At 36.2% G+C, this 27,771-nt stretch overlaps 1 protein-coding gene across 3 annotated transcripts in view; it reads left to right on the plus strand.

The window, feature by feature from the left end:
* Positions 1-27,771, plus strand: part of KIFAP3 (kinesin associated protein 3) — a 179,792-nt gene that overhangs the window by 41,748 nt on the left and 110,273 nt on the right. For all 3 annotated transcript variants that reach the window (XM_062192739.1, XM_062192740.1, XM_062192742.1), the window contains exons 9-10: positions 5,077-5,255; positions 12,833-12,995. In XM_062192739.1, the coding sequence (XP_062048723.1) occupies positions 5,077-5,255; positions 12,833-12,995 (342 nt within the window). The remainder of the gene's footprint in view (positions 1-5,076; positions 5,256-12,832; positions 12,996-27,771) is intronic.

A 27,771-nucleotide genomic window follows, 5' to 3' on the forward strand; every position in this document is an offset into this window, starting at 1 on the left:
TGCTATAAATTTTCCTTTAAGCACTGCTTTGACAGCATTCCATGTATATAGATTCTGATAAATTCTGTTTTGATTTTCATTTTAACTCAGTTAAAAATACTTTCCAAATATTTATATTTTTCTTTGACCCACAGGTTATTTAGAAGGGAGTTACTCTGTTTCCAAATAATTGGATATTTTCCAGATTATTTCTGTTTTCCAATCATGTTTGGTATTAACGTTTATTTATTTCCATTGTCATCAGAGCATATATTATGGCTTTAATATTTCTGAATCTATTGAGACTGGTTTTATGACTTAGAATATGGTCTTAGTAAAGGTTGCATGCACACATGACTATTTTAGCCATTGTTCAGTAGTATATTCTGTAAATGGCATTGAGATGAAGTAGGCTAATAGTAATATGCAAATCTTTATATCTTATTGATTGTTTTCTATTAATTTTTGAGAGTATTATTAAAACCTTTCAAGATGTAGGAATTTATCTGCTATTTCTCCTGAAAATCTGTTGCTCCATGTATGTTGAAGCTCTGTTCTTGGGGTCTTAAAGATGTTGGATTGCAGTGTGCTCTTGGTAAATTGTGGTTACCATGAAAAGATCTTCATTATGCCTGGTAATCTTTTATCTGAAATCTACTTTGTCTTGGATTGAGTCAGCCACTTCTGCTTTCTTACAACTAGTACATATTTATCCATATTCTTTATTTACATGTTTATATTAAAGCTATTTCTATAAACACTATAAAGTTGAGTCTTGATTTTGTGTGTGTGTGTGTTCCTTTTTTTTTTTTTTTTTTTAAAGATTTGTTTATTAGAAAGGCAGAGAGAGAGAGAGTCGTCCAACTGCTGGTTTACTTCCCAGATGGCCACAGCAACCAGGTCTGCGACAGGCCAAATCCAGGAGCCAGGAACTATCCAAGTTTCCTATGTGGGTAGCAGGGACCCAAGTCTTAGGCCATCATCCCTTGCTCTCCCAGGTGCATTAGGAGGGAGATAGATCAGAAATGAAACCAGCTGTAACTGACACCAGCAGTCTCTGATATGGGAGATATGGGATGCTGGTGTTGAAACCAGAGAATTAACCCTCTGTGCTACAACTCTGACCCAGTGTGCATGTCTTTTTCACCTTGATTTTTCCTTGTCTGCCTTGTAGATTGAGGATTTTTAAAATTCCATTTTATCTTCATTGTTGACTTAGTTATAACTCTTTGTTGATTGTTTTAATTCATGTTGCACATGTTTAATTGTGATTGTCTACCTTCAAGTATACATCTTATGACATCGGTCCTAAGTTAAGTCTGTTTTCAAATGATATGTTCCAATTCTTTTTTAAATTATTTGAGAGGCAGAGAAAGAAACAGAACTCTCATTTGCTTTTTTGCGTCCCAAATACACACAACAGCCCTTGGCTGGGGCTGAAACTGGGAACCTGGAGTTCTATCCAGGTCCCTACTTGGGTAACAGGAACCTAATCAGTTGAGGTATCACCTTTGCCTCTCAGGGTGTATATTAGCGGTTAGCTGGGGTCTGGTGAACGTAGTCACTCTGATAAGGGACACAGGAAACTGAACCCTTAGGCCATAATCCATTTCATCCTAATTCTTTAGTGTTAGAATGATTTTCCCTCCCTATCTTTATGGTAGTAGTAGTATTATGTATTTATTATATTATGTCATATATTATTATATATGTAATTAAACATATTTATAAACCATATAATGCATTTTTAATAAATACTTTTATCTTAAAGATATTTAAATGATCAGAAATCTTATATATTACTTACCATTTCCACTGATCCTACTCCTTTGTGTATATTCATGTTACTCTCTGGTGTGATTTTCTTTCTGCCTGAGAGAATTCCTTTAATATTTCTTAAAGGACAGATTTGTCAGTGATTTGCCCTTCTTATGTGTTTCTTCTTCCTCGATTTCTTTGGATGTTTTATAATATTTGATTAACTTCCCAACAGTGTGAAGTTTTATTGTTTGATACTAGATATTTTTATCCCTATGAATGAGCTTTATTTTGGGATACAGCTGAAGTACCTGGAAATAGTTTGATCTGTTGGGATCTTGAACCTATAGTTTATAGTATTTTAGTCTGTACATGAGCAGCACTTTTTTTTAAAGATTTATTTTATGTAATTGAAAGGCAGAGAGGGAGAGACAGAGAGAGATCTTCCATCTGCTAGTTCACTCCTCAAATGGCCTCAACAGCCAAAATTGGGCCAAGCCAAAGCCAGGAGCCAGGAGCTTCTTCTGAGTCTCTCACATGGGTGCAGGGGCCCATGTACTTGGCTCATCCTCCTCTGCTTGCCAGGGTATATTAGGAGGGAACTGAATCAGAAGTGGAGTAGCTGGGACTCGAATCACCCAGTATGGGATGCCAGTGTCTCAGGCTGCAACTTAACCTGCTACGCCACAACACCAGCCCCTATGAGCAGCATTTACCATAAAGCTGATTATTTCTCGCTACTGAGCTTTCTGAGGACTGTAACTATTGCTTCTTAAATTGTGAAACTTCCAGTATGATGGGTAGAAATAGTCATTGTTTCCAGCCTTGTGAGGAATCAAGTTTGATTTTTTTTCCAATCCTCTCATTTTATTCTATTCTCAGTCTCAGATTCCTGACATCCATCTGCCAATCAGTACTATGCTCAGTATTCAAGAGAGCCCTCTCTAGAACCCCAAAGTTCTCTTTGATCAGTTCTCTCCTCTCCAGTGCTTTTTCTGTGAACTCAAACTTCCTTGACTTCCCTGGACTCTTGGCTCCATCTCCTTAACTCAGTGATTCTCTCAGGTTCTGCCTGCATTCTTCTCCTTGTTTTGTGACCTGGAAAGTCTATAGGCAATAATATTCTGAGCAATCATACGGCCAGCTTATTTGTTTCTTATCTCTCAGGAATCACTGTCTTTCATTGTCTGAAGTCCAATGTTTGAATACCTTTTTTTTTTTTTTTTGAACTTTAGTCTGCTTTTGGTTGTTGTTTCTGGTGAAGGTTTGAAATGTAGTTTGTGTTGCTGTGTTGTATTAATTTTCTCGGGCTACTATAACAAATGACTGCAAAGCAAGTGCAACGGAAATTTATTCTGTCAGTTTTGGAGACTGGAAGGTCAAATTCAAGGTTTCATCAGGACCATTTTCTCTCTTGATGGCTGGGAAAGGGAATGCATCCTTGTCATTTCCTAACTTTTTGGTGGCTTCCAGCAATTGTTGGTGCTTCTTAGCTTATGGCTGCATCACTGCAGTGTCTGCCTCTGCTTCCATGTGGTCTTCTTTCCACTGTATCTGTCTCTGTTATGTCCTGTCCTCTTATTAGGACACCAGTCATTGGACTCAGGATCCACCCTAATCCTTTATCACCTCTCCATAACTAATTTCATCTACAATGACCCTACTTCCAAATAAGGACATATTCTAAGGTTTTGAGCAGACATAAGTTTTGGAAGAACAATATTTAACCTACTGTGTCTAAACATGACTGTAAGTACAAGTCTGCTTCATATGCCTTTTCAACCCAGCTTTAGAACCTGCTAACAGTATCTTGCATAGAAAGTAGCATAATGCAGTAATATAAATTATCAACTTTGGGGTGGGCTTGAATTTTGTCTAGCTGTGTGGATAGAACAACTTACTCAGTTGATCTGAATCTGAGGTTCCCTCATCTATACAATTTTTGTGATACTGCTTTCCTAAAAAAATTTTTTTAGTACTGAAATGGGTTATCATTCACAAATCAACTAGTATATTACTTGGAATATAGTAGGTACTTAATAAATGTGATTTACTTTTCTACCTCAAATATTTGTTAAATTAAAAAACTTATATACTTCTATTTATGCATGTAAAAATGTATGCATTTCCTAGTTCTTTTCATTAAAGTATAGAGATGGTTTACAATAATTTAATAAATGAAATACAAAAATAATGAGTTGAATATCAAGGGCATAAGAGGGCAAAAAGCTATGTTGACCATAATAGGTTATATAAGTCTTCTTAAATTTTTTATTTATCGTTATCTTATCTGGAAAGTGGAGAGACAGCAATAGAGAAATAGAGAGAAATCTTCCATCCACTGATTTATACCCCAAAACCCCATAATTTTTGTGGCAGAGTTGGGCCAAGCCAAAGCCAGGAGCCCAGAACTTAGCCTGGGTCTACCACATGGGTGGCAGGCATCCAGGTACTTAAGCTATTACCTACTGCTTTCCCAGGTGTGCATTAACAGGAAGATGGGATTAGAAGTGAATTCAAGACTTGAACCGACACATTGTAATACCAGAGAAGGGCAATCCCAAACCCTACCTTAATATCTTAACCACTGCACTAAATGCCCACCCCAGGCTACATAATTCTGACAGAAACCTTTCAGTGTAACTCTGAATCTTCCTTTCAATAGAGACAAAATGGAAAACATTATCTTAAATAATGTTCACTGTCAAAAGAGAAGTCATTTGAGTATCCTTTAAGGACCTAAGTATTTTCATTTCAGAGATCTCAAAGAAATTGTAATTAGAACTAGTAGACATAACCTCAACTCTGGTGTAACAATTGTATTGCTAAATTTCATATGGCCTTTTCTTATAATGACTAATAGAAAATTGGTTTGAATGTGAAAAACTATTTTAGTGTCCTCAAATTTAGTTTAGGTATACTATATATTTTGCATTATAGCTCTTTTAACATAGCAGGTCTTAGTTGTTAAAGTTTTATAAAATCTTTCCTGTTTTCTATATGTATAAAAAATATTTACCCTGTCTATTATTATTTTCTGACTTATCTACCTTTAGTTGTCATTTGATAACTGTTCATTTATAAATTTCAAGAGGGTAGGATTCATTGTCTTGTTTTGATTATGGCGTCCTCAGCATCATACTATTTTATAAATATTATTTGTACTTTTGTTTTATATAATATATATATACCTTATTTGATAATACACTTAAGTTTTCTAATGAGATAATTACTAACCAGTGACAATTCTAAAATTGTATTTGTCACCCCTGAGATGATTTTTTAAATTTTTACTTCACTATATCAATAATTTAACTCTCATCTACTTTGCTTTTCCAGTTGCTCTTTATTTGCTTCTCAATCTTGCTGAGGATACTCGTACAGAACTGAAGATGAGGAACAAGAACATAGTTCACATGTTGGTGAAGGCTCTTGATCGGGACAATTTTGAGCTGCTTATTCTAGTCGTGTCATTCTTGAAGAAACTCAGCATTTTTATGGAGAACAAAAATGATATGGTAACTTGCCTACCTCCTTCTTGAAACAATCTGTTAGCCATTTTAATTTAGAATTATTTTGATAAAAAGTAAACATTTTATCCCCCTACTGAGATCATTCTGAATGAATATTTTGCAATTGTAGTGACTAACTACAATGACTTTATTAGGAAATATATTCTATGTTAGCATTACAGATAATTAAGTTTCTCAATGAAAATCCTTTCTAGTATATTGTATAGAATAGATCTCACCACATTGAGCATAACATATATAAAGTGGCTTAAACTTAAAAATATACTTCAGGGTCAAATGACCTTTTAATTTTTCCTTAAATTGTTTTGCTGCCTGCATTTCTCATATCAGTCTGTGGAATTACAGTTTAGTGCTCAATTCGGCAGCACATATACTAAAATTGGAGTTACAGTTTAGCCCAGTCTGTTTGTCACCTACTATTCAAGTTGGTTCATCCTGCTTCCATAAATATCTCTTGAAGTTCTTTCTCTTTCTGTTACCCAAATCATTGAATTAGTTCATGTCATCTTTGCTTACTTCTTACTTGAATTACTATATTAAACTCCTGACCGTCTGTATTTTTATTATGTTGATTCAGTGGTCTTTGGGAAATACTGGTTGAACATATATTATTTCCTTCTCTGTAGATGGAATATACAAGATAGACAGGTGTATATATATACATACTTCCATAGAATAAAAATTCTTACCTGCTTTTTTCCATGTCATAAAGTCTTTGTTGATTATAATGTTATTTAAATATCTCACACAGTAACTATACCTTGTTTTCAGATATTTAACTTTAGCTATTAGAAAGAAATAACATTTCAGTGCATATATGTGTGCATACATCTTTGTCTATATTTCTCATTATTTTCTTGGAGTAAATTCCTGGAGAAGGAATTATTGGGTCACTGAGTTTAATTCCACTGAAGACCATTTTTATAACTATGGGCCATTATTTGAGTATTATTGGTATAAGTGAATTCTTTAGATAATCTAAATGTATATTATTCTGTCTACTCTTTTTTTTCCTTCAAAATACTTTCCTTCAAAATGAACTACAAAGTACCTTAAGTTATATTTAATAACATTCCGTACTTATTGAAAACCTGAGATTGATTTACCAGATTTAATAAGTACCTTGAATTCTTATTCTTTAATAAATTCAATTTTATTTTATCCCCATATATTTAGTATCTGTTACTTTTGTCATTAGTATACAATTATTATTATTCATTATATGCTCAAGATTAATCAAAATATATATCTATTCTGTTTTGTTTTCACTTACTTTACATTTAAAAAGAATTTGATGACATGCTGATATATATTCTGCTGAGTGGTTAGGTGTTAAGTGTGTTCTTCATTTATGTGTTTAGATTTTTACCTTTAGTATATTCTCATAATTCAAACTGACTTGCCATAGGCATCTATCTACTATGTATGTACTGGATTTGTATTTAAATAATGTACTCCATATGTGCTCATGCTATGAAAAAGATCTCAAGATTGCTATTGAAAATTCTATTCAGGTAAGTTCATAGAGTTAGAAGATACAAATTTTCAAACCTCATTTTTTTATTAAGGAGGAAAATCTGGAGTTCAGAAAAATTATTCATCCAAAGTCCTAAAACGTTCTGTTGGTCATATTTTTACTATAGATGGTATGCATTTCATCTTTGATTGTGGAAGAAATACATTTATCTAAAGGCATCTTATAAAATAAGGATTTTTAGAACATGACTTGCATCTGATATCTATGGTTAGGTTCAGTGAATTTAGCCTCTCGATTTTTCAGATATCATAGCAGAGGATCAGAGACATTAAGCAATTTGCTTAAGGAAACAGATCTCTAAGTGATTAGCTTCATATACTTTTTCTCTACACCAGGACAAAAATCTTGCAAGTCTTTTTTTAAGACATATTTAGCCAGAAAACCCAAAGCAATTTTTAAATATTGACTTCCAGCAACATTGAAAAAGGTATATTTAAAGGCTGAAATTAACTTGCTCATAGACTATTGATAATCTGTCACTTTGTATTGAATGTTTACTTAAAAAAATATAAATCCCATGTTGCAGAAATAGAATTGAGAAAATATTCATTTTATGTTGAGACAATAACTAAATTTAGCTCCTAGGATTGGGTTTTTATCAACCAGACATCCCTAGAAGACTGGATTAAATAAATACAAGTCTAGTGTTTAACATCTGATTGACTAATGGCACATATTTCACATTCCATTCTATGCCATGAAATACAATTAATAACAAACTCTCCAGGTTATTTTGTTATTAAGTTTTTCAGTAACAACTAGTGTATATATAATTCTGTTGACTTTTCAAAAGAAAAATATTAATATAATTAGTAACAGCTGAGGCCTGTGAAAATTTTGTTTTAAAAAAGGGAGAGGAAGATAGCTGATCTATTTGTGAGTTTATATTATTTATTTAAATAAAATGTTCTTCTTACTACTAATGTGAACTAATATTGACCTTACTTTTCAAACAAACATTTTAAGGGAAATTTTGTGTATCTAAAAACTTTTCAATAAATTATTTAAATTGAATCAAAATTTATATAATATTAACAGTAATTATATTAAAATAACAATGTTACAAATATAACAGAAAGGAAGTAAATCCTATTAAAATATAATTTTAAGAGGAACAACAGAGAAGGATATATGTTGCTTGGGTTCCTATATTCTTACTTTACTTTTGAGAGTTCTTTTCGTATTTTAGATATGAGTCTTTATCAGTTAGATGTTTTGTGGGTATTTTCTCCTTTTCTGTGGCCTGTCTTTTCATTCTCTTTTGAAGAGCAGAAGGTTTTAACTTTTATGAAATCTGGCATGAAAAAAGTTTTTAGTAGGTTGTGTTTGTGAACTCAAGTTAGGAAAGAATTTTGTTCTATGTAATCTTTAAGAAGTGTTATGGCAGTGTTCTGGTGGCCGTTTCAGTCTGTGGTCTGTTAGTTATGAATTATTTTTGTAAGTGAGACAAATTGTAAACTAAGATTCATATTTTTCAACCAGGATGTTGAATTGTTCTGGCACCTTTTGTTGAAGACTTTACTTTCTCAATTAAATATCCATTGTACTCATTGAAATTATTTTCGTACCTTTGTTAAAAATCAGGTGGCCATGTAATATGGTTTTATTTCTGTGTTGTGTCTTCTGTTCCATTAATATACGTGTCTGAACTCTCACTGGTACATCTTTCTCTAGATTACTGGAGTCTTATACTAAGTCCTAAAATAAAGCAGCATGGGGCCTGCAACATTGTTATTCCAAATTATTGACTTTTCTATATTTCTTTACTTTCCAAGTACATTGTATCATCAATTAGTCTATTTCATTTCTTTTGTTAAATATTTATTTTAGTTATTGAAGAGTAGAGAGCCAGAGAGGGGTGCAGGGTGGAGAAACAGAGAGAGAAAGATCCTGTCTTCATTGCACTGTTTACTCCCCAGGTAGCCACAACAGCTGAGGCTGGTCCAGACCAAAGCCAGGAGCCTGAAAGTCCACCTGGGTCTCCCGCATGCGTAGCAGGAACTCAAGTACTTAGCTATCCTTTGCTATCTTTCCAGGCACAGTAACAGGAAGCTGGGTCAGAAGTGGAGTAGCCTGGACTCAAAATGGGATTCTTTTGTCACAGGCAGCAGCTTAACCCACTGCATCACATTACCACCCCCTGCTGATTGACTTTGACTGTTGAATCTATCTTGCATTGAAAAATAGATAACCACCTTGTACTTAGATTTGATTAATTATTATTGGGAATTTTTATGTCTGTATATGAGGCATTATTGGTCTATTTTAGACCAATATTTCTTTTCTTCTAGAATCTTTTTTTTTTTAAATTTTTGACAGGCAGAGTGGACAGTAAGAGAGAGAGAGAGACAGAGAGAAAGGTCTTCCTTTGCCGTTGGTTCACCCTCCAATGGCCGCCGCGGTAGGCGCGCTGCTGCCGGCGCAACGCGCTGATCCGATGGCAGGAGCCAGGTGCTTCTCCTGTCTCCCATGGGGTGCAGGGCCCAAGCACTTGGGCCATCCTCCACTGCACTCCCTGGCCACAGCAGAGAGCTGGCCTGGAAGAGGGGCAACCGGGACAGGATCGGTGCCCTGACCGGGACTAGAACCCGGTGTGCCAGCGCCGCAAGGCGGAGGATTAGCCTAGTGAGCCGCGGCGCCGGCCCTTTTCTTCTAGAATCTTAATCCAACTTCATTATTAGAGTATCTGTGTGCTCAGAATGACTTCCATCTTCAAGTTTTTCTGGAAGAATCTGTGTAGAATTACTGTTTATTTAAACTTAAATGTGTAATAGAATGCACTAGTAAAAAACTAATCTGGGCCTGAGATTTTCTTCCTGTGAATTGCTTTGATAGAGGACCATTTGATTATTTCTTTTAAAGATTTATTGATTTGAAAAGCAGATTACAGAGAGAGAAAAGGAAAGACAGAGAGAGCTTCCATCCACTGATCCACTCCCTCAAATGACCACAAAAGCCAGGGGTGGGCCAGACTGCAATTGGGAGCCAGAAGCTTCTTCAGGGTGTCCCGTGTGGGTGCAGAGGTCCAAGCATGTGTGCCACCCTCAACTGCTTTCCCAGGTGCATTAGCAGGGAGCTGGATTGAAAGTGGGGCAGCCAGGACTCAAACCAGCACCCTTATGGGATGCCACAGCTTTTACCTGCTGAGCCACAGTGCCAGCCCCGATTATTTTTTCATTATTTTTATTATTTGTTATTTTTATTATTTTTATGAGCTCTGTAGTTTGTTTCTCTCAAAGAATTTGTTTATTTTGTTGAATGTATGGGTATAAAATTTTTGCTACTTATTTCCTTGTTAGAATACCTGAAGTGATATTCCCTGTTTTCAGTTTTGAATATTGGTCATTTTTTCTTCTCTTTTTTTTTTTTCTAGGGCATGGTTTATCAAATGTTTTGATGTTTTCAAAGAACTGATTTTTAGTTTCATGTTTGATTTTTGGAACTCTTTAAAGATTGCATTGTACTCTGAGGAAGAGCTCTAACATATGGCTGCAGTGTGATTCTAGAGTGTAGATATATGTCTGAAGGAAAAAAAGAAGGTGTTGGTTTGTCAATTAACTTTTTTTTAAGATTTATTTTTATTTATTTGAAAGAGTTACAGAGAGAGGTAGAGACAGAGAGAAAGAAAGAGGTTTACTCTCCAAATGGCCACAATGGCTGGAGCTGGGCAGATCCGAAGTCAGGAGCCAGGAGCTTCTTCTGGGTCTCCCACATGGGTGCAGGGGCCCAAGGACTTGGGCCATCTTCTACTGCTTTCCCTGGCCATAGCAGAGAGCTGGATCGGAAGAAGAGCAGCCAGGACTAGAACTGATGCCCATATGGGATGCTGGCGCTTCAGGCCAAGGCTTTAAACCACTGCACCACAGCACCAGCCCAAATTTAACTATTTTTTAAAAAACTTTATTTTCATTCATTGAATAAAATGAAAAAAGTATATCATGCTTTATTATGATTTTCATGTCAGTGAAAGATTGTAATAAAGACATAAAAAGGATGTTATAAGCATGTTTTAGATCTCCAATAAAATTGAGTGAGAATATCCATAAGTTTAGGTAATGATCCAAAGAATATGAATTTATATATAATTTCTCTCTTGTTTAGCTTTGTAACTAAAACATACTAGATGTTTCTATAACCAAATTTTTCTGATTGCTACCTGAAAAGTTCTGAATACAGGGTTTCCATTACCAAATGAGTTCTGTCTTTTGTGATTTCTCACTCTAAAACAAGTTCTCTTGATGCAGTTTTATAATATTTTGAAGCATGGACTCAGCAAATATTTTCTCCAAAGTGCCCAATAGTCAATATGTCAGGCTGTCCAGGTAATTTGCCCTCTGTCACAGTGACTCTCCTTTGCTGTTGTGGCATGAAAGCAGCCATTGATAGTCTACAAACAAGTGGACATGGTAGTGTTTCAATAAAATCTTGTTTATGGGAACTGAAATTTGAATTTTTATGTATCATGAATTACTATTTTTCACTTGATTGTTTTCCAGCCATTTAAAAATGTAAAAGCCAAAAACCATTCTTAGCTCATAGATTCTATGAAAACAGATGGCAGGCCCACTAGCTCTGGTTTGCTGACTTATGTCCCAGAGTTTCAACTACTGTAGTTAGCCCAGATTCTCCTCTAAGTTTTTTTTGTTTTGTTTTGTTTTGTTTGACAGGCAGAGTTAGACAGTGAGAGAGAGAGAGAGAAAGAGAAAGGTCTTCCTTTTCCATTGGTTCACCCCCCCAAATGGCCGCCACGGCTGGCGCACTGCGGCCAGTGCGCTGCACCGATCCGAAGCCAGGAGCCAGCTGCTTCCTCCTGGTCTCCCATGCGGGTGCAGGGCCCACTCACTTGGGCCATCCTCCACTGCCTTCCTGGGCCACAGCAGAGAGCTGGACTGGAAGAGGAGAGACCGGGACAGAATCTGGCACCCCAGCTGGGACTAGAACCCGGGGTGCCAGTGCCGCAGGCAGAGGATTAGCCTAGTGAACTGTGGAACCGGCATCCTCTAAGTTTTATAAGTTGCCCAAATATCCACTGAATATCGCCTCAAATTAAACATCAGAGCTAGATAATCAGTTGTTTTCATTATCCTAGGCCTGTTTTTCCATTTATTGGGTCTTGGTTAATGATATCTATGTTCATCTTATTGACTGCTGAAAAGGGGCCTGATACTGTTCTTAAACAAGCCTCTTTACAGGGTTGGCATTTGGCTGGTCTCTGGGAACATCGAATTCAGGAGTGTTCCTCATGTAGGAACTAGTCTGACCATTATCACCAATTGGACTTCATATCATTAAGGGCACTCTACCACCTATAGGATAATGTTTAACTTATTAGCAGAGCATTAAAAGCCTTTAGGATAGTTGAAGTTCTGTAATTAAATTTCTGCCAATCCCCAGCATATATTTTATACTATGCATCATAGCCAGGCACTTGCAATTGCCCAAATAAGCCTGTTATTCCTAAATGCCTATCCATTGGCCTTTTCCACAACCTGGGTTGTCAATGCCTATTTTAACGAGAAAACTAATGTTTACTAATTTTTAAAGACTTGATTCCTAATTTAAAGTCTTCTTTTTTTCTAGGTAGGTTAATTGCTTTCTGAGCACTTCTTTCCACATTGAATCCAGAACCCTTTCTATATTCAACTTCCTTCCCATTGTGTTTTCATTATTTATTTTTTCTCCACCCACTTTATAGACTGAGGAATCCTTGAAGGCCAGGGTGAGATCTTACCTGATCTAGCAGAGTCCAGTACTTACTGGGTAGTATTTAGTAACACAGTGTTTTCAAGGATCTGATATAATTGTTCTTCCTATTGATGCCATTAAATGAGGAAAGATGGAGATGATGTGGGGGTATATATTTTCTTCTCAAAAGTTTAATGCAAGGAAAGATTATAGACTGAAATAGTATAAAATTAACACAATTACTTTTAAAATCAATACATGTTAAAGACAGAGAAGCATTTGTGATCTTTTTGTCTTACTATGCAACAAAACTTCACTGTATTTGTATTATCGTACCTAGGTGGAAATGGATATTGTTGAAAAACTCGTAAAAATGATACCTTGTGAGCATGAAGATCTGCTGAATATAACTCTCCGGCTTTTACTAAACCTCTCCTTTGACACAGGACTGAGGAATAAGATGGTACAAGTTGGACTGCTTCCTAAGCTCACTGCACTCCTAGGTATGTGTTTAAAAATTTATGACAGTGTTGGTTGGAATTTCCAGCATCACTGGAAAATTGAGCTTTGTGTTGAAAAGCTTGCTGAACATAAAACATTCTGTATATGTTCTTTTATTGGGAACTGAATTCTAAAAATAAGCAGAATAAAAGAAAAAATGACTTCTGTCAGGACTTTCATGGTGTTGTGGAATAAAATGGAACAGGAAGTTTTAAGCTTTTGTCTTTATTTCCACATGTTGCACCAAAATTAAACTATGTAAGTACAACCAGAGCAACAAGAAAGAAAACATACTTTCTATCCAGTATTTAATTTTAAAAAGTAATATCATTTAAATTCTTATATTCTACCATACTTTTAAAGTACTGCTTACAAGTACATAAATTTGTGGAAACTTTTTGTCAATGAATAAAAAGCGGTAGTTTCATATAGCATGAGCTAGAAAATATTGTATTGGAGGATTCAGTTTCTAGTAAGTTACTTTGTTTTAGCTACTAGAAAGTATATCTGTATTAAGGATGAGTTCAAGAGTTAAAACTTCTGGGGGCAGGATTTTGGCATAGCAGTTTAAGCTTCCTTCTGCAACATTAGCATGTGATACCGGAGCCAGTTCAAATCCTGGCTGTGCCACTTCCAATCCGGCTCCCTGCTAATGCACCTAGGAAAGGAGCAGAAGATGGCCCAAGTGCTTGAGGCTCTGCATCCATGTGAGGGACCCACTTGCAGTTCCAAACTCCTGGCTTCAGCCTGGCCCAGGTCCTGCATTGCAGCAATTTGGGCAGTAAACCAGCAGATTTACATAAATTTTTATTTTGAAAAAAAGAAGAGTGTTAACACTTCTGTGTCCTGAAAGTAATGTTAATTTTCTCAGCGGAGCATTAAAAACTCATGACAGTCTACCCACTCTTTTTTTTTTTTAAGATGTATTTATTTATTTGAAAGTCAGAGTTACAGAGAGGGAGAGACAGACAGAGAGAGATCTTCGATTTACTGGTTCTCTCCCCAAATGGCTATAATGGCTTAAGCCAGGCAGAGATCAGAGGCCAGGAGCTTCATCCGGATCTCCCATGCGTTAGTAGAGGCCGAAGCATATTGCACGTCTTCAGCTGCTTTTCCCAGGCCATCAGCAGGGAACTGGATCAAAGATAGAGCAGCCAGGACCTGAAGTGGTGCCCATATGGGATGCTGACATTGCAGGTGGCGACTCTACCCTCTATACCACAATGCCAGAGCCCCTGTTGTCTGTCTTTACAGGTCCCTGCCAATCTCCAACATGCTTTACATTATAAGAGTGCTTTGAAAAATTTTTGGAAATTGATTTAAAAGATAAGTTTGGGTATAAAAAAGTTTTTTAATCCATAGCCTTTTCATAAATGCATTTTCCATGAACTTTCTGAAGAACTCTTGTTGAGCTATAATGAAGCTAAGAACGTAAACAAGTTGCTGGATCCCTAAGGGCCTGTTTACTTGTGTTTCTCCTCTGCATACAATACCATTGCCTTTATTAACCAGAAAGCACATTTTTACTCATATTTTGATATTATATATCTATATATATCTATATATCTATATATATTATAGATAGTAGTAGTAGTATAGTAGTATAATATCATTCTTTTTTGCAACTTTCTCCACTTATTCAGCTATTGTACAAAAATCTTACTATACATTTTAGAAAATACTCTACTGAGGAACACTTTGAAAATTCATTTTGGAGAGCCAAAGCAATGCAGAAATTTAGGGAGGAGAAAAGCAAACTTTAAAAGTAAAATTGATTGGCCTTGAATTTAATTCATGTGACCATTTATCTTTTTAAAAAAAGATTTGTTTTTATTTATTTGAAAGCCAGAGTGACAGATCGGGAAACAGAGAAAAAGAGATCTTCCATTCGCTGGTTCACTCTCCAAGTGGCTCCCATGGTTGGGGATGAGTCAGGCTGAAACCAGGAGCCAAGAATTCCATCCAAGTCTCCCATGTGGCTGGCAGAGGCCCAAGCACATGGGCCATCTTCTACTGCTTTCCCAGTTGCATTAGCATAAGAAACTGGGTCAGAAGTGGAGCAGCAGGGACTTCAACCAGTGCTCTGATATGGTGTCCCAGTGTTGTAGGCAGCAGCTTAACCTACTTCACCACAACACTGGCCCCAACCATTTATCGTAAGTCTGACATAATTTTGTATCAAATATAAGGTCAGAATCTCAGTGTATGGATATGATTAAGTTATGGTTATTTTCCTGAAGAATTCATGGTCTATTTCATTTGTTTAGTATCAGTTATCCACTTATGGAAATATTAGCCTTATAATATATGATGAAACAGATTATTTAAGAGATTTTTTTAGGGGCCAGTATCGTGGCATAATGGGTTAAGCTGCCACTTGTGACACTGGCATCCCATATGGACACCGGTTCTTGTCCCAGCTGCTCAGTTTCCAATCCACTGCCCTGCTAATATGCCCGTGGAAGCAGTAAAAGATGACCCAACTGCTTGTGCCCCTGCCACCCACATAGGAGACCCAGATGAAACTCCTGGCTTTGTCCTGGCCAGATAGAAGATTCTCTGTCTCTCCTTCTGTAACTATACCTTTTAAACAAATTTTTAAAAGAAGAGATTTTTGAGAAATTATTCACATGATACTCACTTTACAATCTATTAACAAGTAGCAAATTTGGAAATAAAAGATATAAAAACCCAGTGTGGAAAATAATATTTCTTTAATGTCTTCTAAATTCAAGAAATCTTCCTAGAATTGTCACACTGCTTACTTCTAAACATGTAATACTGATTTCTTGTCTCTAAAATGGGGATAATAATTATATACAACTTACAGGGGTTTTTTGTCTTTTAAGGCTAGTTTTTTGTGAGTCTTAGAGACAGGTGGAAAGAACTCCTGTTTGCTGGTTCACTGTCCAAATGCCTCCAATGGCCAGGGGAATTGAAGCTGGGAACTGGAAACAATCCAAGTTTCCTTTGTGGGTGGCAAGAACCTAACTCTTTGAGTTGTCACTGCTGCCTCCTAGGCTGTGCGTTAGCAGAAAGCTGGAATGAGAAGCTAGATCTGGGAACTGAATCCAGATAGTTCAACATGGGATGCAGATATCCTAAGTGATGTCTTCACTGTTAGGTAAAACACCTAACCCAGTTTGGAATTCTTTGGGAGATTAAATGACGTATTGCATGCAGAGTGCTTAAAACAGTACCTGAACACATAATATTTTCTTAATTAGTGTTAGTTACCAGCATCATTAACATAATTGTTTGATATAAAATAGATATTATGTTAAGTGTTGCCAGTGCATCTTTCTCTGAGTTACAAGAATCCTTCTCATATATAGTAATTTTTTTTTTTTACAAACTACATAACTTTATTTTTACTTCCTTATCTGTGCAGTTCAATTAAGATTAGCTCAGTAAAATGTTGACAGCCTATTATGGCAAACCACTATGATAAACAATAAAGAGACTGCAGATATATTGGAATTCAAATGGAGAATGTTGCTGTGTTAGCACTTTATAGATAAGGTGCCATTTGCAATGGTTGTTGAAAACTGGCATTTAACAAAGTAGTATATATATATATATATATATATATATATATATATATATATATAAAGAGGCTGTAGAAAGTTATTTCCAATATATCTATCAACATTAAAGAATAGATGGAGCTGGGTGAGATGAGGAGCAAGAAATTCCCATTTCAACTTGAGCATATTAATAAGACTAAGAAAAATTAGGGTTGGTCTTGGAGAAAAAATGGGTTTGTGCTCTTAAGTAGTATTATGAACATAAAGCATTGCTTAAAAGATATGTAATACAACCAATGGTAGGAATCATTGTGGGTTCTTTCACTGGGTGAATTATGATAAGAACTGTGCTTTAGGGAAACTAACATTATTCTATTGACTAGGTAAGAACTAGACTCTAAAGATGAGAGTAATGTCTTGTTATAGTAGGCAAGACAAGAAGTAAAAAAAAAAAAAAAACCTCAATTAGAGCAGATATAATATGCAAAATATTTGACAGAAAGGGCAAAAGAGATATAGGTAGAATGAATATGACATAGTTACTATTTAGATATGGTAAATGATAGAAAAAGATGTCATAGAATCAATGACAGGCCAGCGCCGCGGCTCAATAGGCTAATCCTCCGCCTGCGGCACCGGCACACCGGGTTCTAGTCCCGGTCGGGGCGCTGGATTCTGTCCCAGTTGCTCCTCTTCCAGTCCAGCTCTCTGCTGTGGCTGGGGAGTGCAGTGGAGGATGGCCCAAGTGCTTGGGCCCTGCACCCGCATGGGAGACCAGGAGAAGCACCTGGCTCCTGGCTTCGGATCAGCGTGGTGCGCCGGCCGCAGTGCGCCAGCTGTAGCAGCCATTGGAGGGTGAACCAATGGAAAAGGAAGACCTTTCTCTGTCTCTCTCTGTCACTGTCCACTCTGCCTGTCAAAAAAAAAAAAAAAAAAAAGAATCAATGACAGATCACTAGCATCAGGAACAGAAATAGAGAAGTATGAAGGAAGTAGTTCATGGATGTCAATGTGGATTTAGTTCAGAAACATCTAGACAGCCTAAGAAACTTAGTGGGTAGATAGAACCGTTGGTCTAGAGCTCAGGGGAGGTGAAAGTTAAAAGATTGTTAAAAATTCCAGTAAGTGGGTAAAAGTTGAAAGATGAACCCTGTAAAGGAGACATAACCGTGAGAGAAATACACTTATCTTTAACAAATATATAAAATACAGCCAACTTGGGCTCACTGAGAAATAATAATAGTATTGGACTCTTCTGGCTGTGGAGAAATGAGTAAGCTCTGAGTAAGGAGAGCAGCTGATAGGTTTTTACCTCCCTTTTTTATAGAAAACTTATATTTAATAAATATGTTTCAAAAGTAAACTTTTGGATTATAGCAGTTCTTCCCCTCATAACCACCACCCCCCGCAAACCATCCCATCTCCTACTCCCTCTCCCTTCCCATTCTTCATTAAGATTCATTTTTAATTCTCTTTATATACAGAAGATCAACTCTATAACTGTATACTAAGTAAAGTTCAACATTTTGCATCCACACAGACACACAAAGTATAAAGTACTGTTTGAAGACTTAGTCCTTTTTTTAAAAAAAAAAAAAGATTTTATTTATTTATTTGAGAGAGTTACAGAGAAGTCTTTCATTTGATGATTCACTTCCTAGGCCAATACAAGATAATATGAAGCCTATCTGAAGCCAGCAGCTTCTTTGGGTCTCCCATCCCACTTGGGTGCAGGGGTCCAAGCACTTGGGCCATCTTCTGCTTTCCCAGGCCATAGCAGAGATCTGGATTTGAAGAGGAACAGCCAGGACTTGAACCAGTGCCCATACAGGATGCCAACATAGCAGGCAGAGGCTTAGGTCACTACACCACAGTGCCGACCCCTTTCTATCTCCTTTTAAGTCATTCTTTCTCGGTGCTGTTTCATTATTTTCTTTGAAATGTGGATTCCTAGGGCATCAAGTTTTGCTATGCTAGAAGAGTAGAAAGTTAATATTATTCTAACTTTACATAACTAAAGATAAATGATCTTAAGTTTCCATATCTTTTTTTTAGTTTATCTGTAAAAATTGAATGAAACCAAAATGACTCTTAGATATTTATGGTTAGCCCTGTCTTAATAACTTCTTGGCTTACCTTTCTAAGTACCTTTCTAAGTAAAATAAATAAATGGCCAAATAACATTCCACATAAAAGTATTCACAAAAATTTTCTTGGAGAATAAATTGGAAAAAAATCTAAGAAAAGGTAATGTGACTTCATAATTATTAATAGCAAGGAGGAAATTGGTTACAGCTCAGCTTCTCTGTCATGTAAGGAACCAATATTCATTTATAAATACATGACAGCTTTTGATCTATCTGAGGACTAACAAGTAAGCTCTAAGGTCATTCTTTTGTAAGTAAGGATTCAATATGTCATCATGCTGTCTTTTTAACCCTCTGTATTGTTGCTCACAAGTCATTGAAATTTCAACTTAGGCAATCCCTTTTCTTTCACATGTTTCCATCTTATGCTTAGTAATGTTCTTTAGTTCCTCCTTTTCATAATATTTATAAGTCATGGAAACAATCATACACAGTAGGCAAAAGAGAATATCTACTGATATTCTAGATCAAGGAAAGGGGAAAATGTACATTTTGAAGAGAAATGAAAATGTACTAACAACTGTGCCTCTAACTTCTATGAAATACTTCAAAATTTCTTAAAGAGTTCATAGTATCTGTAAGTTTACATTTGGGGCCGGAGCTGTGGCGCAGCAGGTTAAAGCCCTAGACTGAAGTGCCAGCATCCCATATGGGCGCTGGTTCTAGTCCCGTCTACTCCTCTTCTGATCCAGCTCTCTGCTATGGCCTGGGATAGCAGTAGAGGATGGCCCAAGTCCTTGGGCCCCTGCACCTGCATGGGAAGACCCGGAAGAAGCTCCTGACTCCTGGCTTCGGATGGGCACAGCTCCGGCCGCTGTGGTCATCTGGGGAGTGAACCATCGGATGGAAGACCTCTCTCTGTGTCTCTACCTCTCTCTGTAACTCTTTCAAATAAATAAAAAAAGTTCATATCTATTTGCTTATTTCATGTTCTTTTAATTTAATTATTTTAATGCACTATTTATCTGGGTTTTTTTATTTGAATTATTGGTTAAATAAGCTTCTGCAAGCCCTCTTAAGGTGAGTCTATGGAAAAAAAATTCCACATTCCAAGTACTGATTCAAAATGAACTTTTGGAACATAGCTATTTTGTAAATTATAGGCATCTCTATTTTATCATGGAACCAGAATGGTCCTTTAATTCATCACTTTCCAGGATAAAAAAATCTCATTCTGTTAATATGCATTAGTCAAGAGCACAAGGCTGTGATTTTTAAAAAGCAAACCTAAGATCTCAATGACTTAAACAACAATAGGGGTTTATTGTATCCTTATTTTATGTGTTCATTCTAATGACTAAGGAGCGCTGGTCCATGTTAGCATCAGTCGGGTACCCATGGTACTAGGTAAAGGAAAACAGGGAAGGCTTTTACTCTGAAGTGACAAATACCATATTTGCTTGCATCCAGCTTATAAAAGCAAGTCACATGGTCATGCCTAACCTCAAGGTGGTGGGCAGATCCCTGAAGAAGTAAAAGTAGAACATTAGTGAACAAGCAACCAAATGATCGTGACAGCCATTTTTTAATTTTTCTGAATTTTAGCTGGATTTCTAAAATTACCAAAATCTCTTACTTAAAACATCACAGCAAATCCTACCATACATAGTCCATCCAGCAAGGTTAGTAGCACAGAGTACATTGGTTAAAACTAGAATTGCAAAGTCATACTGCATGACTGAATGTTATTTTAGGTATCAGCTATGTGGTATTGTGTGGTTACTTAACATATACATCAATTGTGTCATTTCTAGTGTGTGGATAATAATGGAACACATTAATAGGAAATAGTTAAATGAGATATGGTAGAAAATTATAAATGTATGAAATTATTGTTAAAATACATAGGATACCAAAAAACCCAGATACCTAGGAATGAATCTTTTTGATAAGTTAAATACCCATTAAGGGTATTTATTATTTCTTATAAAGGTGTCTTAGTTGATTCAGGTTGCCTTAACAGAATGTAGATACACAGGGCCTTTTAATACAAAAGTTAATTTCTCACAGTTGCGGAGGCTGGGAAGTTCATGTCCAGGCAGCAGCAGATTTTGTATCTGGTGAGGACCTGCCTGCTTCCTAGTTCATAGACAGCTGTCTTCTTACTGTATTCTCTCGTGGCAAAAGCAGCAAGGAAACTCCATGAGGTATCTTTTATAAGAACACTAAACCCATAAGGGCTCTGCCCTCATGATGTAATAACCCCTCAAAGACACCAACACCAAATATCATCACACTGAGGATTAAGTTTCAGCATGTGAATTTTTAAGGGACATAGCATTCAGTCTATAGCAGAAGGTCTATACAAAATCAGTGTCATCTTTGTATTGTAAAATTTTCTTAAATGTAATACTCGTGATATAATTTAACATTTTATTAAGAAATAGTATAGTATAGTGGTTAAAAGTAAGGGCTTTGGAGCCAGAATACCTGAGTTCACTTGCTGTTTGTGTTTGTGTATGTAGCAGTTACTGTTTTTTTTGTTTGTTTGTTTGTTTGTTTTTTTAAGATTTATTTATTTATTTGAAAGTCAGAGTTACACAGAGAGAGAAGGAGAGACAGAGAGAGGTCTTCAATCTGCTGGTTCACTCCCCAGTTGGCTGCAATGGCCAGAGCTTTGCCAATCCGAAGCCAGGAGCCGGGAGCTTCCTCTGGGTCTTCCCTCGTGGGTTCAGGGGCCCAAGGACCTGGGCCATCATCCACTGCTTTCCCAGGCCATTGCAGAGAATTGATTCAGAAATGGAGCAGCTGGGACTTGAACTGGCACCCAAAGGGATGACAGTACTGTGGGCAGCGGTTTTACATGCTATGCAAACAGTGCCAGCCCCACTGTTACTGTTTTTATTATCATTTATTCAAATTTGCAATTCTGGGATAATCCACTACACCAGGCTGTAAAATTATTGTGCTAAAAGATTTCCTTTTGCTAAATAGCCCCAGAACACAATGTATTTTCAATTCTTAGATATAATTTTTCTGTCTTCCTCATCTTTGACTACTGTCACTTCTCATTGCTTCTATACTAGCAGAATTTCTATGGCAGCAATTTTCCTCTACTCTAATGATATATTTCTAATCTCCTGTGGTCATGGAAACTGACAACTGAACTTATTTGAATTGTATGTTTTCTAAAAAATTAATTCCAAATGAATGCCCTCAAGGACCCTGTTCCTAGTAATGTTCTCGAGCTTTATTGTTTGGCCTGTAACATTTCTTTTGATTGAAGAAACCAGATAGGTTGCTTGATGGTTGTGCTTTGCTATGTTCAAAGAAACTGCATTTAGTGTGTAACTAAGTTGCCAGTATTAACAGACTGGTCATTTTTATATATGTTAATTTATATGTTACATGTGTAGAAAACTACATCAACTCCTAACAGTAAACTAAATTTCTCAATTCAGTAATTCAGTGATACATTTAATACCTCTTATCTCTGGCCACTATGCTTACAAAAAGATATAGGAAGAAGACATTAAAGAGGACATAGATTTTGAAGGGATTAGAAAGATTCATCTGTGGCAATGATTTTGAAACATTTACCCCCAGTCCATAATAAGTTATATTTTATATTGTAACCCAACTCCAAATGTGATGTATATATTTCTATGTATATCCATATGTGTGTATGTCAATATACATTATATATTATTTGTGGTATATATTAGGTATTTTAGCATATGTAATGAAGCAAAATGTTCATGAAACAGTACTTTTCTATGTGTGATCCATATTTTTTACTTTCTTCCCTTTTTTAATGCTAGTTATTACTGATTTTACATCACTTGATTGACTTGATGTTCAGCTAAAAAACATTAAACTACCAGAGAGAATGATTGGACTTCTTTCCCTTTAGAAATGTCACTGTGTATGCTGAATATCTTTAAATGTTATTTTATTTTTAATTCATTTTTAATAATGTTGCGTAGTAGATAATCCAAATTAGGTTATTTTCGGAAGTAAACTCAATGTTTAACTTGTGCTTAGTTTGAGAGATTAATGTCTGAATTAAAGAATTATCCACTATGTAGATAGAAGTTACATATTTTTAAAAGATGCAGAAACTCAGGAGCACTTTTATAGGGCAATACTTGTGGTAGAACTTTTCAGAAGAGGTTTTTAATGTTTCTAGAAATGCTATCAGATTTTAAGTAGGTTTTCTTTACTATTATTTGGGGACTCCATAATTGAAAAAAATCTTTTTATAGCTAATCACGGATTATTTTAACTAGAGTACAATGAATTGTGAATCTTTTGGACTGTAATAAATCTGTGATATGAACAGCTAATCCCCTTCTCTGTTTCCTGAAACTTTTAACTAGTACATTGCGACCCCTGCTGTTGTGAGACTGATGTTAGTTGCAAATAACATTCTTCAAAATTTAAGTAAAGGACAAACTGAAAATACATAATTGAAGACTGCTTTCTGATTTAAATAATCACTAAGGGCAGAGGAGAAGCTTGTTACAGCTCAGCTCTTTTGCCATGTGACACTATGAAGGAACTGTTATTAAATGGTACCAAAATCATTTTAGTATTGTTTTATCATATAAAGCATTTAAGGATTTTGAATTTAGCTTTTTTGTTTGAAATTAGGGACACATAAAGGAATTAGTAAGGAATATTAGACATCATTATTTAAAATTTTCTGTCTCCTTTCATCCTGAAATTAGTTGTTTGAATGATTTGGTGCTTTCCTAAGTATAGAGGAAAAGAGGCATAATGTTGCAAAATGTTTCAAAAATTATAACTGGCTCAATGGAAAACCTTATATCTAAATACTCCTTTGTTTCCTTTTTGTAAATATTACCAAATTATTTATTTCTAATTTTGTTTTTTGACATGTTCTCCTGAAATTATACAAGGATGCTAACTTTAACTTTGGCTTAGTTCACTATCAGTTATAAGTCTTTTAGTCTGTCATTCCTAGATTTGACACATAGTTTCTTATATCTGGGATCCATCACAGCCAGAGGTTTCAGTAAATTTGATCATATGCAAATTGCATTGGACCTAGGAAACTTGGCTTTACTTATCGAATTGTTAAATACTGTCGGTTCTGATTTTGTATGGTGTTGAGTTAACTTTTTTAAAGTGTTTAAAGATTTTTTTGGCTTGTCTTAGAATCAGATTGTCAAAAAAGTATACCTTTGTCAAAAGTCCTTAAGCCATTTGACCCTGATGTGTCTCAAGAGTGCTTCCTTATGTCAGAATATCCTGGTTTGGGGGATGGCAAGGAAATTCCTTGTCATAGTGTATTCTTCAGTACCCTGGAGAATGAACTGATAATGTTTCAAAAGAAACTTGAAAAACCAGAATTTCTTAGCTTTTTGTCTGATGCATCAGACAGATATTTTGTTACATCTCTCAGTTTCCATTTTGGGTGTTTCATAAACTGAGGATTATTTGATATTCAGGGAGATGCTGCTAGTTCAGAAGCAAGCATGAATATGCAATTTAATGTATTCTTTGGAAGGGTCTGGTTATCAGTTCCTGTATAATTTTTAAATGACATGTATTGATAGAGGCAGTGTTTTACAGAAAACACAATTCATTTAAAAAAAAAGAACTGACAGATTTCATTCGTTAACTCTTTTGGACAGTTTTGCATTTCTTTACAGTTTTTTTTTTTTCTGTTGATATTGGTGTACATTTTAAATTGAGTAATGTCTTCATTTCAACTTTTTTCCTTTTTTAAAATTTTTAATTAAAAATAAACAATTTAATAAAAAATAAACGTATTTCTGGCTACAGTGTGACATTTCAGTACACACATACAGTGTGCACTGATCACATCAGAGTAATCAGCATTTCCCCTTCTTTGACATTACTTTATGATTGGAGCCTTGGAGCTCCTTTTACTTGCTAATAAATATATGACAGGTTTTTGTGACTATAATCACCCCACTGTGCTGTCTAATAATAGGAACTCACTCAATCTAACTTTGATTTGGCAACTGTTATCCAGACTCCTTTTATGCTCCTCCTATTCCTTCCAGATTCTGGTAATCACTATTCTGTGTTCAAACTGAGTTTTTTCACTTTCCACATGTAAGAAAGAACCTAACAGTATTTGTCTTTCTGTGTCAGGCTTATTTTATATAACATGATGTCCTCCAGTTACATTTTGCTTCAATGGACAGGAGTTCACTCTCTTTTTAGGGCTGGATAATATTCCATTGTGTTTATATGCCATGTTTTTTTTATACATTCATCTGATAATGGACACTTTGGTTGGTTCCATATATTGGCTATTTTTAACAGTGGCATAATAATTTGGGAGTGCAGGTATCTCTTTCATATAATGATTTCAAGTCTCTTGGATGTATATCCAGTAGTGGGACTGCTAGATTATTTGATGATTCTATTTCCTGTCTTTTATGGAATCTCTATAGTATTTTTCATAGTGACTATACCACTCCCACCATCAGTGTATAAGTCAACTTTTAAAATGTTAATTTTCAAAGGAAATCAAACCCAAAGGAATTAACCTTTCAAAGTGTGTAAGTACCATCCTTAATATTATAAATTTTTACACTTTTTTTTTAAAGAATTATTTATTTATTTGAAAGTCAGAGTTACACAGAGAGAGAGGAGAGGCAGAGAGAGAGGTCTTCCATCCAATGGTTCACTCCCCAATTGGCCTTAATGGCAGTCAACTACACCAATCCGAAGCCAGAAGCCAGGAGCCAGGAGCCTCTTCCAGGTCTTCCACGCGGATGCAGGGGCCCAAGCTCTTGGGCCATCTTCTACTACTATCCTAGGCCACAGCAGAGAGATGGATCAGAAGTGGAGCAGCTGGGTCTCGAACCAGCACCCATATGGGATGCCGGCGCTTCAGGCCAGGGCATTAACCCACTGCGCCACAGCGCTGGCCCCAAATTTTTACACTTTTAAAACTACAAATAATTTTTTTTTTAAAGTAGAGGCTGGCATTGTGGCACAGTGGGAAAAGCTGCTGCTTGCAATGCCAACATCCCATATGAAAGTACAGGTTCAAGTCCTGGCTGCTCCACTTCAATACAGCTTCCTGATAGTGTCCCTGGGAAAGCAGCAGAAGGTGGCTAAGTACTTGAGTCATTGCCGCCTACTTGGGAGACCCAGATGGAATTCCTGGCTCCTGGCTTCAGCCTGACTGAGCCTGGTCTGTTACAACCATTTGGGGAGTGAACCAGTAGACAGAAAATCTCCATAATCTGTCTCTTATTCTATGTCAAATAAATAAATAAATAAAATAGAACAGGCACAGCCCACCTAATGATTAGACTGACTAGGTGGCTTCATATGAATTATGGCTTCCTATGAATTATGTAATTCTTCCCAGTCCATTAGGCGATTGAGAATAGGAATTCAATTGTTAAAGCACTAATTTTTAAACTTTTTGGTCTCAAGACCCCTTAATAGTTTCAAAATTATTAAAGGGGCTAGCCTTGTGGCACAACTGGTGAAGTCACTGGATGTGACGCTGACATCCCATATGAACACCAGTACAAATTGTAACTGCTCTACTTCTCATTGAACTGTCTGCTAATGCACCTGGGAAAGCAGCAGAAGATGGCCCAAGTATTTGGGCCCCTGCCATCCATGTGGTAGACCCAGATGGAGTTCCAGGCTCCCAGCCTTGACCTAACCTCACCCTGGCTGTTGCTATTTGAGAAATGAATCAGTGGATAGAAGACCACTTTTGGTCTCTACCTTTCTCTCTGTCATTCTGCCTTTCAAATAAATCTTTAAAAACATTATTATTGAGGACTTCAAAGAACTTTTTATTTACAGGCATATTTCTGGATATTTATTCATAATCAAAACTAAGAAAATGTTTAAATATTTACTCATTTGTATCTTAATTTTTAAAGGTTCGTTTATTTTTATCTATTTGTAAGACAGAGACAGAAAGAGGTCTTTAATTTATTTGCTGGTTCTACTCCCCAAGTGCTCACAATAGCCAGGACTGGGATGGGCCAAAGCCAGGAGCCCAGAACTCAATCCAGGTTTCTCATGTGGATGGCAGGGATCCAAGTAATTGAACCATAACCTCTTGCCTCCCATATTGTGCATTAGCAGAAAACTGGAATCAAGGACTCAAAGCCAGTCATAATCAAATATTTGTAAATAACTAAACCTGGCACATGTTAATAGAAATGTTTTTATGAAAATAACTATTTCCCAAAAACAAAAAAAGGAGTGATGTTATTTTACATTTTGTGAATCCTTTTAAAGTCAATTAAGCTTAACAGACAACAGCTGGCTCTTATATTGCTCTTAGCAATCTGTTGGGATGTCATTTATCATGTACCTCTTAGAAAACTAAACTGCATACATATGAGACAAAAAGTTTTTAAAAAGGAAAATATTGGGGGCACTAGCTGTGCATAGTAGGTTAAGCCTCCGCCTGCTGTACTGGCATCCCATATGGGCGCTGGTTAATGTCCTGGCTGTTCCTCTTCTGATCAACTCTCTTCCATGGCCTGGGAAGGCAGTAGAAAATGGCCCAAGTGCTTATGCCCCTGTACCCATGTGGGAGACCAGAAAGAAGCTCCTGGCTTCGGATGGGCCCAGCTCTGACCGTTGCAGCCATTTGGGGAGTGAATCAGTGGATGGAAGATCTTTCTCTCTGTCTCTCCCTCTCTCTGTCTGTAACTCTGCCTCTCAAATAAACAAATGAAATCTTTTTTAAGAAAGGAAAATATTGTAATAGAATAGTTATAAAAATATGTAACTTTGTGGATCCTCTTCAGGGTTCCTTGAACTATACTTTGAAAACTAATGTGTTATAACATTTCCTTACAGGTTTTAATTCCTACTGAATACTAATACTCCTGGAAATAATAATATACCAGGAATCTCCAGTTAACAGCTCAAATCAACCTAGAAAACATGTTTTGTTTGAATAAACTGTATTTTCTTAATTTTGTATTTGATTCTAGATAGGATGCAAATCCATCCATTGCCTGAGGATAACCCTCTTTCTCTTATTTTTAGACGTTAATAGAATCCCCTTTCTCAGTCCTCTTTGCTGTTTTCTTATATTTTTTTTTCTTTGACAAGTGGAGTTAGTGAGAGAGAGAGAGAGAGAGAGAGAGAGAGAGAGAGAGAAAGAGAGAGAA

Source organism: Lepus europaeus, chromosome 5, assembly GCF_033115175.1.
Source record: "Lepus europaeus isolate LE1 chromosome 5, mLepTim1.pri, whole genome shotgun sequence".
NCBI lineage: Eukaryota > Metazoa > Chordata > Mammalia > Lagomorpha > Leporidae > Lepus > Lepus europaeus.